The sequence below is a fragment of the Lissotriton vulgaris genome, chromosome 12, assembly GCF_964263255.1.
Source record: "Lissotriton vulgaris chromosome 12, aLisVul1.2, whole genome shotgun sequence".
Taxonomy (NCBI): domain Eukaryota; kingdom Metazoa; phylum Chordata; class Amphibia; order Caudata; family Salamandridae; genus Lissotriton; species Lissotriton vulgaris.
This window is the reverse complement of record NC_141700.1, coordinates 187,827,550-187,842,176: the sequence shown is the minus strand read 5'-3', so window position 1 is coordinate 187,842,176 and position 14,627 is coordinate 187,827,550. Positions and strand designations below refer to the sequence as shown.

At 43.5% G+C, this 14,627-nt stretch overlaps 1 protein-coding gene across 1 annotated transcript in view; it reads right to left on the bottom strand.

Moving 5' to 3' along the window:
- The window catches only part of ADAMTS18 (ADAM metallopeptidase with thrombospondin type 1 motif 18), a 340,132-nt gene that overhangs the window by 84,462 nt on the left and 241,043 nt on the right, over positions 1-14,627 (bottom strand). The window contains exon 16 of the mRNA XM_086947715.1: positions 1,912-2,156. Coding sequence (XP_086803841.1) covers positions 1,912-2,156 — 245 coding nt within the window. The remainder of the gene's footprint in view (positions 1-1,911; positions 2,157-14,627) is intronic.

Sequence of the window (14,627 nt, the reverse complement as noted above, 5' to 3'; positions counted from 1 at the left end):
AGGTGAGTTTGCAGTTTTCAGGAACTGTAAGCTGATATCTGCATGTGAGTTAACTCACTATACCTTACTATGTTGTTGAATGAGATTCATGCCCGGTCTCAGGTCTAAAGGCATAGACACTGGGAATATGCCCTTATACTATTTGGAGGAGGCACCTTCTGTCTTGCATGAATGAAACTCACAACTAGAAAGGAAATCTAGGTTTCTTACACGTTGATGTGTAAGGTGATTGATACTTTATAATGACAGAGAGCGCGAGTTTCAATATTGGCCGTATGAAACTAACGTGCTTAACCTGGCCCCTGGCAACTCTGCTATCTTGCAAGAAATGCTAATGGGGTGGTAGAAGTACTGTGGAAGGTTGATCCCCTTTTGTTCAGCGCTGGACTACTGTGAGCAGCAGCACGAACAAACCATTTCCATCCTCCCTTCTTAAGCTGCACTTGCAGTTCTATGCGACAAGAGGAAAGCAGGGAGGGCCATATACCTTCAAATCCCTCAGCGATAGCTATACTTACCACAACATATATAGTGGGACAAAAGACTAACATGTTCTGGGCAGTGGTGCACAGAATTATGTAGCACCCACTGCAGTAAGCAAACTTATATGCATCAGATTCCAATGTTAGTGAAATATGCACACTTAAACATGGGAACCTGTCTTTTTACCATATTCTGCATGATAACATTTTGAGTGTGTGGTGGATGTGGGTGATTGTGTGCGTGTGTGTGTGTGTGTGTGTGTGTGTGTGTGTGTGTGTGTGTGTGTGAATCCTCCTTTAAAGAACCATGTGTTTTCACAATATTGTGAACATAACAAAGATAATCTACCAATGGTAGGGAAGAGTGGAAAGACAATATAAGTCTATCAAAAGCGCTCAAGTCATAGGACAAACAAGGGCGAAGAGTGAGTGAGTGAGTGAGTGAGTGAGTGAGTGAGTGATTGAGTGAGTGAGTGAGTGCGTAATTGAGTGAGTGAGTGAGTGAGTGAGTGAGTGAGTGAGTGAGTGAGTGAGTGAGTGAGTGAGTGAGTGAGTGAGTGAGTGCGTGATTGAGTGAGTGTTTTTAAAATATTTAAACGATGAAAGAATAGTTTACAAAAGCTGAGCATTTTGAGGGACAGAATTGTCACTGTCCTGTGTAAGAAGAATTTCAAGACATAAAATACACCAATTACACATTTAATAACGAGACATTTGGTTGGCAGCATTTGCAGGAATACCATTAGCTCCCAAATGATGGTAATAAATCCTTTGGGAATTCCAATTAGCAGTAATAAATATAAATATTCCCGTTAGGTAAACATGTTTGTAATCTTGTGTTAGTATTTTGGGTAAGATCAGATCACAGTAGCAGCCATACGGTGGAAAAAAAACTGATTTTTATGGCGGACTGTATGCTACATACATTTTCAATAATACCAAAGCCAACTCTTGCAACCATATAATTATTAATGTTGTTTATTTCGTTCTTTTCAGTATGACTGCATAATAGATACATTTTTATACTTCTCACATAGCCGGTCTTTCACAAATATGCTTTCATTAATAGATAATATAGATTTTTTTCCAATGTACTTAATCAAACAGTCATTTTATTCTTACACTGGACAGGCTGGTTGTGAACGGAAAGAATTGTACAAAGCTCTTCCGGGGAAACATCTGCTTGCAAAATACTCATGATAAAGCGTGGTTGCATTTCCTTGTGTCACCTCTCATTCAAAATATGGGACAGCCCTTTATGTTTTGAACCTGGAATTTTAAAGCATCATAAACTTTTTCAGAATGGCGATGTGACTAAACCCTGGTCTCTTAAGTTCCCCGTTTGTGTGGGAGCCGTGGTGCTGTGCTAGGCTGTCATAATTAATTCAGTAATGCGCATCAACCACCCAACAGAGATGAGAAGGCTTACTTCAAAGACGAGCGTCTCATTAGTCGGTCCAGTTGCAAACAGGCTTTCTGGTTGGTTGAAAGAGCGCTGGTAATCAAAGACGGTGCCCCCAAAGGAGAACTTTCTGGGCCAATCAATGGTCCAGTCACCAGTGAGGTAATACTTTTTGTTCAGGTTACGCACGGCCAGGTAACTGGTGGAGATTTGAAGCTCGTGGATTTGAATGCTGCGGGCTCCTGCTGGGATTGTCACGACTGGGTAATACTCTGAAACACGAATGGTGCAACAAGGTCAACCGAAAATATGTTCTGGAAAACATGAAAGGCAAAAAACAGCAGCAGGAAAGACACAGTGCACCAAATATTGATTATGATAAGCAATTATTTTAGAAGTTTTTTATGCTGAGGACTAGAGGGCCTATCTGTGGCAAATGATTAAAATGTTTATACAAATAATTGAGGGTGTTACTAATTTATAAATAAAAGATACAGCATCCCCCTGTGGTGGGTGAATAGAAGCAAAGCACACTGCCCAATGACGCACAAGTACCTGTGAGCTGTCAATTTCTAGCTTTGGTAAATGGCGATGAACAGGAAGTGGTGCAAAAAGTGAAAGGAGTCTCACTGCATTAGGTAAAGCAGATATATATTCGCCAAGGGAGATTATCATACGCTGCCACGGTGATTAGGGGTGCGAAAAAAGTTACATCAGTGTATCGTTTTTAGCAGGGCAATAACAGGTCATCACAAGTGACCAGGTTGGAAGTATGTTTCACTCTTTGACTAGTTTGAGGTCTCTTTGACAATGAGTGGCCAGAGGGGCCAAGTGCACCTCAGGTGACCGTGTAGCCCAAAGCTTGATATTTTCAGGCACAGAATGTCCTTATTATACAATACCTTGATTTGATCCTCACATCACTCCTGGCTGACCCTATAGGGAATGCTCCTGGCCTGTCTCTAGAGGCTGCATGCCCATGAGTCACTATCCTCTCTCTTCTCTCTCTCTCTCCTGAGTGGATCTTGTAAAGCTTTCAATCTGGTTGCCTGTAAGAAGTGTGGTTCACTCATCAGTTGCTCTGGAGTACTCCGTACAGTGCGCTGGCAACGGCTGCATTCTCCTTTGCATACCCGTGGCTTGCTGCTTATTACTCCTGGATAGACTCTTAAGATCATTAGCATGACTGCATGCGTCACCCAATGCTTAGTTTGCAAACAAATCTGTGCCTGATCCTAAGTTAGTTCTCATGGGACAACTGTGTTGGTGCACCATACATGCTACTTTTAACTTTAGGTTTAAGTCCAAGTTTTATAATTTTTTAACCCCTTCCATGCGTTTGTCGACCAACGACCATCACAAGCACTACCTCTGTAGTGCTGTGCACATCCGTTGGCCGACGCGTCCCCGCCCACTCCGCTAAACCGCCGCACCACGGCAGAATTGCCACAGCGGTTAAGCGGTTAAAGGTAAATTAAACAACTAAATGCTCCACTAATGTACTTTGTTTATAAATTGCACACACAGCACCACCATGTGGTCGAATCTCATTAGTAGGTACTGGTGTTTACAAATAAGTGCAGGTGCTGAGCACCGGAAATCATAGGCACAAATTAAGCACTGGTGCTAACTGTCCCTTCAAGGTGGATGATACAGAGCATTTGCCACAAGTACCTCTATCTAGTGCTTGTCATGTGCTACCATTCCTGGGCAGAGGTTTTTTATAACCTGTTCAATCTATCACAACAAACAAAAAGGGATGCGATCTATCACTCACTCCTCTTCCTGATGTATGAAGCCTAGGGGAAGTGACATAAGACAGGATAAATTGACACATGCACAATGCCAACATGCTTTTCACATGGGTCGCTTTGCAATTCACCGCTGGTCTACTCATTGAGGTCTTCATATAGTAGCATGCTTCCGTTCCCCCTAATACTTTTTCATGTGTATAAATGCACTAAATAAATGCAATTAAAAATCAACATATTCATCAATTTCCTAGTGCATACACAAAGTAAATAAATCAGTAAATGTAGCCTAAGTTACAAATAGAAGGCAGATAAAGCATTGTACTTGTGTAATTGCTGTGAAAGACTATCAAGAGCAATGAGAAAAGCAGAAACATTCAATATAAGTCCGCAAACGTTTCAAGACGGTTACCATTCTTCTCAGCACATTCATCTTTTTCTCAGATAACCAACAAAGACATCAGTTAGGCTAGAGCAATACATCATTGAGATAAAAAGGCACTCCGAAGCTACATGTACAATTGGCAAGGGTGCTTATTGGCAAAAAGAGCAGCTTTGTAATGACCGAGACTACAGCATTTGCAAGTAGGATTTATGGTACAAGGACGTTCACGGTGGCTCAGCTATTAATAAATGCAAATCAAAATCAATGGGGTGAGATCCATGTTTAATAAGCCTGGGTGAGATTTTAATCATGCCAGAGTAATCAGAGTAATTGTAATAATTTTGCATTACTCTTATAATGAAAAATTACTAAAAATCACTTAATAACAAGTAATTTGGCAAACACAGGGGCACAGGAACAATGAACTTAACAAGCGTGAGCTGCTGATGCTGTTTGTGTTCTATTACATTAAGCGCTATTTTCTTAGAGCAAAATGCATTATTTGGTTCACTTTGGACAAGAGGGAGCATGTTATGCTCAGTAAATAGCAATAAGTGTTGGGTTACCCCTTGCATAATTCTATGGGGCATATTCATGAGTTAACTCTGATTTATCTTCACCTTAACGCGGCAAAAGTGGAGATAGATTTATCACCCAATTCGCATGCTGGTGCAAACAGCAGACATTGGCAGAATTCCTGCAATAACAGCCCCAAAACCCAACACCCCGGCGGACGCCATCAAGTAACACTAATGAGATGCAGAGTAGGCGTTTTTGTGCAGAAACACACAGAAAAACAACACCACCAATTTCACAACAAACTGATGGATCTAGAAAGCAAACCGAAAACATGCAATAAGGTGTGGTTGCCGTAGCTATTTAACACCTAACTCAAGCAGGTGTAAAGACGGATGACTACCTGCAGTAGGCAATGGAGCCCCACACACAGCCACACCCAAAGAACAAATGACGCCATGGAGCTACTCATCATGCAGCTATCAGCCCCAACAGGGCCACAACATCCACTGCCACCACCCCCAGGACCGCCATCACACCCAGTACCCAGACCCGCCTTCCCCCCCCTGGCGGACCACCACTGAGGCAGCGCAGAGTAAGACAGCGGACCTACCAATAACACACCACTCTCACAGGCCTGACGCCCGAGGAAGTCATTGCCCACTACAGGCTCAAAAGGACAACCATTTACCGCATCATGACACACATCGCCCACAGGCTGACGGTCCCAACACAGCAGAGATCCAATATCCCTCCGCAGACAAACCTGCTGGCTGTGCTGCACCTGTTGGCCTCTGGTACCTTCCAACTAACAACTGCCAGAGTCGGAGGGGTCTCACCAGCCAGCCCTATCAAAGTCCATCACAACTGCTCTGGATGCCATCCTCAGTTTCATACCCCAGTACCTTCACTTTCCCAACACTGCGAAGGAACAGCTGGAGACAAAGCAAGGCTTCTATGCCACAACCCGATTCCCGGCCATGTTGGGGGCAATCAACTGCACACACATCTCACTTGTGCCCCCTGCGGATACTGCACACCACTACCGCAACAGAAAGACCACGCATTCCATCAATGTGAAGGCAATAGTGGAACACCTGGGACTTTTCACCAATGTCGTCGCCAACTACCCAGGCAGGGTACATAATTCCTACATCTTCCGACAGTACATCATCAACCAGTGCTTCCAGGATGGCATATATGGGACGGGACTGCTCGTTGGTAAGTACCAAGTCAACACGCCACACGTCACAATGCCTCCAAAGCACAATGCACAACTGTGGGGATGCACACGTGTCCAAACCACAATCAACATGTCAAACTACACAACCACGTACCAGACACAACCACACTACTCCATGGTCATCCTGGCCTACCCCGGCACCCAATACAGACATTTCATAGGACCACAGCCACACAACAGTTGAACGTGAGGAGATGCGGAATGCAGTCATGACACATTTGAAGCACTGCTCTGCCCACATGACCCTACCCCAGTCCCCCACAGTTCAGCGTCCCGTGGCAGTGGACCCATGCGGCCCGCAGTGCATCTGGGGCCACTAGCCCTGTGCGACTAGTGTTGTCCCCCCTTGTAATTCTGACATTGTATGTCTGAGTGCCTGATGACTGGTGGTGTAGTTGCCAGCATCAGCTCCTTCCCGCTGGCTGGCTAACACTCACCCCACACAGAGTCAGCACAGGCGTCACTTGATTGGTTGACCTGCCATCACATTCTGCCAAACCAAATATTGACTCTTTTCTCCTTGCACTGTCACAGGTGATCAAGGATATGCACTCTGCCCTCGGATGATGACACCCCTCCGAGACCCAGCCACACCCGCCCAGAGGAAGTACACTGCAGCCCCCATAAGCACAAGGAGCATCATTGAACGCACATTTGGCATGTTGAAGTTACGTTTCAGGTATCTGGAGGGCACAGGTGGGAAGCTTCTGTACAGCCCGGACATCGTGTGTAAGCTGATTGTTGCATGTCGTGTGTTGCACAACATCTGTGTTCGCACCAGGGCCCCATGGATCTCAGTTCCAGAGGTACCGGCCAAGGATGGTGGCGATGGGGCAGGTGGCCCACATTCTACTGCATCATCAGAAGGAATGGCCCGTAGGAATACCATCATTGACACTTACTTCTCATGAGCACATCATATTGTGACCGTCCATTGCAATCAAGCGACAGTAAAAAATGTCCAAATGCACTGCATGTGTGAATAAAACATATTTGCAGGTTTCAGCTTGTACTTGTGCATTTTAATGTTACTTTTCCCTGCGATTGCAGATGTGATTTGACAGGCTAGAAATAGACATCAATGAACATAGCCATGCAAACCTAATGAACTCTCAAATACCTATATGTTTGTGGGATTTCACAAACATTTTGCATGGATTTTTTCAACCTACAAATACCCTGTTCCCTGCAAGTTATAAAAGTGGTGTTTCCAGGGATGGAAAAGGAAGGCAAGGGAACATTAACACATCCTTTGTGCTTCAGAAGAAGGGATTTGTCACTTGAAAACTATTTAACCTAGTTAACAATCTCCTTGACTAATTAGAAAGAAGGACCAGGACACTTGTTAATCTACAACTCCGATAGATTGACAACACACTCTATAGAATTATTTGAAATTTCATATCAATCAGAAAAGTATTCCCAAAATAAGAAGGAAATTATGGAAGTGAATTCCATCTTTCTTAATAGGACTGTAAGAAAGAGGGGAATAAAGCATATTGGGGCAGATTTATGAAGGCCTTGCGCCGCCGGTGCGTCATTTTTAACATGGGAAAAAGTGACGCACCGCCGGCGCAAGTCCTTCATAAATCTGCCCCATAGTGTTTGCAGTAAGTGGGTCGATAAATTTGAAAAACTGGTGAAATTCATAGTGCATCCCAATATTTGTATTATCAAGTTAACTAATTTGTGTACAGCAACTAAGTCAATAGGTCTCATTTCGTCTTTACAGTCAAAATCGTCTATGTGCAGATGTAATGTGAATATGTATATTGGATTCTGAATGTGTGAAGTGGTATTGCTAAGAGCTAATTTTATGTGTGTGTGTGTATGTGTTGTGGCTGTACTTGGCTACATATATAATTCTAGCGATTCCAGTAGTGTAAAATTAAAGATAAACGGGAAAACTAAGTAGAGAGCATATATTTATAGCACACAGTGCAATGGAAAGATTAAATGATTCTGATGATTCTTATTTTCCTTAAGAGTTTATTTAAATATGTTTGACACTATGTGTAAAAGCTCTCTTGAAAACATTTCTGTCAGTGCTTTCTGGATGACGGATCAAAATACTATTTAAAGACACTATTCTGGAGACATACTGCTCCTGCAGCTCTGTTAGACCTACAGCTTCTGGCAAACTAAATACTAATTGAAAGCTAAGCTAAATATCCCCCCTCATAGATGTGAAGATAATCGCTGCCTGACTCAAGCAGTGTACATACATCTATAGCTAAACTGTAGAAGACCACACTTCTTCCCATAGTATTCCCAGTTCCCCAAAGCAACAACATTAATCAATATTTTGCAAAGCCTAAAATTCAACACGGAATTGATTTAAAATGTATTAGAAGCATTTTTATATTTTTTTTGTATTTTCTCTTAAATGTACATGATTTATAATAATCCCTAGGCTCTAACAATGGTAACGAAAATGCAGGGTTAGTCCACAGGTCAACCACAGCGTGACGAGCAGCAATGTCATCTTCCATTTCTCCAATAATTATGCAACAATGACGGATTCTATACATCGAGGAACTACGATTCCCACAATGCTAGACTGGACAATAAATGAAGCCAAACCCACTGAGGGTGTGTGAAATAAAGAAATAATGGAAATAAAAAAGATGAGCCATCGATGCTTGTTTTCCTTGCCCAAGATGAAGAGGAGTGATGTGCCTCGAAACACGTCGGCATTGAGAAATATTAATGGAAATGGCGAGGCAGGCTGCAACAAGGTAATAATTGGCCGCATGGTCTCAGGCTCGGTTGTGTACCTAATGCTACAGGTATTTTGGTGACATAAAATTTGACACGGTAGCTTGGCCGTGGGAGGGGCACCATTCCCTATTCAAAACGAAGGCTGAGGTGCAGGATGGACCAGCACCTGTTAGCACTGTGTCTCATCTGCAAGAACTTAACCTGCCCTGCTATGCCAATCCTACTAAAGGAAATAATTATGCAACACTGAGGGATTCTATACATCGAACTTACTAAAGAATTAGTTAATACTCACCTCGAGGAACTACGATTCCCACAATGCTATACTGGACAATAAATGAAGCCAAACCCATTGAGGGTGTGTGAAATAAAGATATAATGGACATAAAAGAGGTGAGCCATCGATGTTTGTTTTCCTTGCCCAAGATGAAGAGGCGTGATGTACCTCAAAACGCGTCGGCATTGAGGAATAATAAAGGCAATGGCGAGGCAGGCTGCAGTGAGGTAATAATTGGCCGCATGGTCTGAGGCTCGGCTGTGTGCCCCTCTAATGTTACAGGCATTTTGGTGACATATATATATATAAATATAGAAAACTTTGATAACTTTATTTCAGTCGGTGACCGTAAAAGTGCAAATAAAATATGTACAGGCACAATGAAAAAATACATAAATATGAGCAGTTAAAAAAAATGATTAAACAGTAAGTTATCAAAAGAAAGCTAGGCAATTAATTCCTATTAACAAAAACAGTTCTTCTATGCCACATACCATACAGAAAGCGGGAAACAGAGAAAACAATAGGGGGGGGAGTATCAAATGTTAAAACTCTACAGGCCTGTGCGCATTGTCTAAATCCCAAATTTCTACACAACTGCTTCAACCAACATTTTTGAATTCTGCTGTTGGCTGGGCAGAAGAACATAACATGCACAATGTCTTCTCTGTCATTATTGCAGGCAGGGCAGCTAACGTCATTCGAGTTGGCCCATTTGGAAGTCAGTGTCCTGATGGGCAGGGAGCCATGTCTCATCTGAGTATATAACTTCCTTGCAATTGGGGGCTGTACTAGATCTAAAAATTCCTCCTGCTTGGATTCACTTTTCATCAACAAAAAGTCAGAGGACAACCTGCCCAAAGTTGACAAACAATGTAGTATTTTAAAGTTGTGGTATTTCACAGAAGCCATAAGCTCTGACCTCTGGATCCTCTGGCAACTTTCCTCAGGGGTATCCCAAAGTTGGGGTAAGCCAATTTGGTAGAGAAAGGCTCTGATATGGGATAACCAGGGTATGTTTTTGTTCTTTAACAGGCCCCAGACCGCAGAGAATTCTACTCTATAAGCTACGAGCTCTGGTACAGACCAGAGCCGTCTCCAGTAAAACAGTGGTCGTGCGGCCACCAATTCTTTGATAGACTCCAGGCCCATATCCAGCCGTAACGGAATGAGTGGGGTGCTTTGGGGTAGGCCCACCAGGGTACGCATGAAGGCCTGCTCAACCTTAAGTAGACTTTGTGTGTTCGTGTGCCCCCAAAGTTCTGCACCATACATAGCTGCTGACCTGACTTGGGAACTGTAAATCTCGACAACAGGGGCAACTGGTCTAAATTGCAAAGTTCTATGGAGTTTACCAATACCCCCCAGGATCTGTGAGAGTCTCAAAGAAGATTTGGATACTTGGTGGCCCCAGTCAAAGTGTTCGGTTAGCGTAACCCCTAGGTAGACAAAAGTTTTTACCCGTTCGAGTGGGGTGCCACTCAGAACAGGGTTCGGGCGGGTGTGCCTCGGAGGATTGAAGATCAAGAACTTGGTTTTCTCCAAGTTTATCTCCAATCCCTGCGAGGCACAGAAAGATACAAACACGTCCAGAACCCGCTGGATGCCCGTTGACGTTCGGGACAGCAACAAGGTGTCGTCCGCGAACATCAGAGCGGGCACCCTGCCAGTGGCCAACCACGGGGCATCGCTGTCCCTAACACCGTTGAGTGCATCTACCAACCCATTAATATAGAGGCTAAAAAGTGTAGGGGCCAGGACGCAGCCCTGGCGTACTCCCCTGGTTACCGGAAAACAAGCCGAAAGTTCTCCGTTCCTCCCACACCTCACCTGCGCATAGTTCCCTGCGTCGAATCTAATTAAGACATTCAATAGGTAGGACGGGAGACCTAGTTCTTGCAACACTAACCATAATCTCTCCCTGGGCACCAAATCGAAAGTGGCCCGCAGGTCCACGAACACAAGGTAGAGCTGCCACCCTCTACTCTTGCAGTTTTCCAAAATAGGACCTGCAGCCGGAAGATTTGGTCCAAGGTCGATATACCTGTTCTAAATCCGGCTTGGAGGGTGGTCAATGTTTTGTGCTCCTCCATCCAACCCAATAGTCTGTCCAATAATATCTGGCCCATTAGTTTTTGGGTGGTATCTAGAAGAGTAATGGGCCTGTAGTTAGATGGAACTAGTGGGCATCCCTTCTTAAAAATTGGGACGATCTCAGCTCCCAGCCAGGTTTCGGTAACCCAGAACCCCGGAGAACTGCATTAAAGAGGGCTGCCAGGTAAGGTGCCCAGACTTTAGGCTGGGAGCGAAAGAGATCGCCTGGGAGGTTGTCGAGGCCGGGGCTTTGTTTGGGAGCAGTCTTTGAATAGCAGATTCCACTTCCTTGGGAGAAATGCCCTCAAGGTTTTCGGTAGGAATCATCTCCCAAACATCCAGCAGGCCCGGCCGGCATCCCAGGCCAGAGACCCCAGGAGTCCATGCTCGTGCGGGGGGTCTAAGGCCGGAGGAATCCGGGGGGGCGTGCCTGCTTCTGATATCTGATCCCGGCGTTGGCACTCTTGAGCGCCAAACTCAGGGCTTGCGTAAAGTGCCTTGAAGTGTACCTCCCACACCAACGGAGCAATGTTCTGTGATACAGCCTCTCCACCTTCCTTCACCCCAGAAGTAACTATGGCCCAGAATGTCTTAGCATCCTTTGAGAGGAGCGCGTGTCTCAGGTCTTCCCACCTCGATTCCTCCCACTCTCTCTTACCCCTGATGAGTTCCTTCTTATACTGCAATCTAGATGCCCGGATTTTTACAGTGTCTCTGGTTTTGATTTCTGCAAGAAGATCCCTTTTTGCTTTCTTACAGGTATGATCAAACCAGGGGTGGGTCCTAGGCTTTGGCTGTTTGTTTACACCTACTGGATAGAATACATCCTCTAGGGCCACAGCTGTTTGCCTATGAATTTCTATGGCCTGCTGGTGAGAAGTCAAGTCGCCCATCTCACTTATGTGCGGGATAGCAATCTGGTACATTTTTGGGAGCAGGGTGGGGGAGTTTACACAGTGAGACCATTTGATCCTTCTCCTATTGTCAACAAAAGAATAACGTTCCGTCTCCTCACCTACGCACACAAAGCACTATACGATCTAGGACCCGAATCCCTCAATACACGCCTTTCCTTCTACACCCCCACCCGCAAACTCCGTTCTTCCAACCAAGCCCTCGCCGCTATACCACGCATCCACAGGTCCACCATGGGAGGAAGATCTTTCTCCTACCTTGCGGCCAAAACCTGGAACTCCCTCCCCACCCTTCTCCGCCTTACTCAAAACCACCTCTCCTTCAGAAAACAACTCAAAACCTGGATATTTGATACATAACCCCCCCCATCCCTTAAGCGCCTTGAGACCCTCTGGATGAGTAGTGCGCTATATAAATGCCAAACTTGAACTTGAACTTGTAACCGTAAGAGGTGTTAACACCGTAGCGGGGTTAGGGTCAGGGTTAGTTAAGCCAAAAGAACCAGGCTTAAGGGTTAAAACTAGGGCGTTATGGTCACTGTCATGCCTTGGTAAAACCCTAAATTCTTTAAGTCTATCCCAATGTTTAGCTTCCAACATGAGATTGATATAAATATATATAAACATAAATATATATCTAGGATATCCGCACACTGCACCACAGGCGGCAACATCAGCAGAATCCACCACGCATTCACGGAGCCATACGCGTTTCGAGCTTCTTAAACTCTTGATCACTGGCAGGAAATGAGGAAAGAAGCAGACTTTGCAGAACATGCTTTTAATTCAAATTAAAGTCCTGCCCCAGTGGGCGTCATCACTGGCATTGTAGTTAATGTAGTCCAAATACTGCCACCAAACACTTTACTTGTTCTCTGGCTTGCTCGCTTCTGCCTCAATTGAAATAAAAATCCATCAGGATGAAAAGCATGCCGGCACCCCCGCCGCGTGGATGTCCTGACGCTGCAGAGGCATTCCCTGGTGTTTGTATTTCAAACACCGGTGTGGGACCGAAGGGGCCTTGAACTTCAGGAAGACTTTGGCAGCATTGACGGAAATTGATTGGAATGGTACATCTTCAGATGGGTCAACATAATTGTTTTGCTACAAAAAAAAATTCTTTGACGTATCCCTGGAGAAGATCTTCTCACACAAAGAGCACTTCATGTGCTTTGTCACCTTCTTCATCTCCCCGGAGTGGAAGGTGATAGATTAGTGCTTCACAGTGTGTTCCTCCTCCAAATACCTGTCTTCATCAGAGTGTGGCTGATGATCTTCTGTGCCACAAGATGCCATGTTATTTGGAAACATTTTTTAAAAAACTACAACATTAATTAAAAAAAAAAAAGAGCAGGTGCTGAAATAAGTACCTCCAATTGCTTGTGAAAATCTCACTTTATATGTCATATTAGTAAACTACTTATCACAAAAATAATTACAATGTGTGTTTATATGAATTTTAGACTTTCAAAACGTCACGATGATTTCGCGAATATTCGAGGTACAGCAATATACGTATCTCAACTTTTCGTGATGAATTCACAAATATAAAAAAGTGTTAAAAAATCATCTGCTTCTTGATGCAGAAGAAAAGTATGCTGTATTCTTGAAGCCCAATAAAATGAGGACTTCTCCAACAAAGAAGCCCTTGCTTCATATAGTTAGGAGAAAATACCCATGTTCGATAGAGATTTACCTCTTTGGAGTGTTGTTGTCTTCTCTGTAGAAAGATTCATGTTATCCCCGATTTCTGGATGAAAGCACGAGGAACAATCACATTCCAAAAATGCACATAAGGTCACTGGCGATTTCTCCTTATTATCCATTATGCAGTTATAGTGTGGAATATGCACCTAACTTTTACCAAATGAGGTGGCACCTACTAATTAACCAGTATATACTAGTTCAGCTGAATAGACATTTTGTGCCAAACTGGACTTGCTGGATAAATGGACAAATGATGACTTGTCATGACCATGTCATGATGTGCGCGATATATAGTTAGTGCAACTAACTATATATGCAAATTTCAATGGTTTTGTGTGAGTAAAATAAGGTTTTGTAAATGCTAATCCCTAACTATATATGGTCTATAACCTATGGTTTTTTCAGTGAATTTTCAAGGTTTTTTAAATGCTAATTCCTAACTATATATGGTCTATAACCTATGTTTTTTTCAGTGAATTTCAATGGTTTTTTAATAGCAAGTATCAAATGGTGTAAAATGTATTCTTCTTTTAAAGGAAAAATATATTTTATATCTTTTTAATATAATTTTTTTATGCATCTGCCAAACCCTGACCTCTTAATAGTGCACTGTGGTGGAAAAGATTTTGGGACTATGACTGGGGTTGGTCTGGAAATGCTTTTAAAGGACACCTTTCATCAATTGATGACACTTTTTCCCCAAACTGCCTTGGTATATTCCAATATATTCCAAAGACAGAAATGGAACTGGTCCAACCAATTTTGTCCACAATCTGAGAAAGCGCGGAAACATGTGAATAAATCTGTTTCTGCTTACATGAGAGACTTTAGAATGGGTTTAATATACAACAATAACTTGCGCTACAACATGCAAGACATCTACAGAGGAGATGGTGTGCACTTCTCCGATGAGGGGAATAGAATATTCTTCCTGAATTTAAAACTGTGCATTGGAACCTACTTGTAGGTACCTAAATTAACCACAGAACCCAATAGCTTTTTTCAGAGCTACCCTACCTCTGATCATTCAAAACGTTTATCTTCTTCTAACTTTTTTCACTATTTTTCACCAAAGTACGCTCCCCGGTTCGCTTACCGGTGCGCGTACCGGGCGCCCCCAACAAGAAATTTTTTT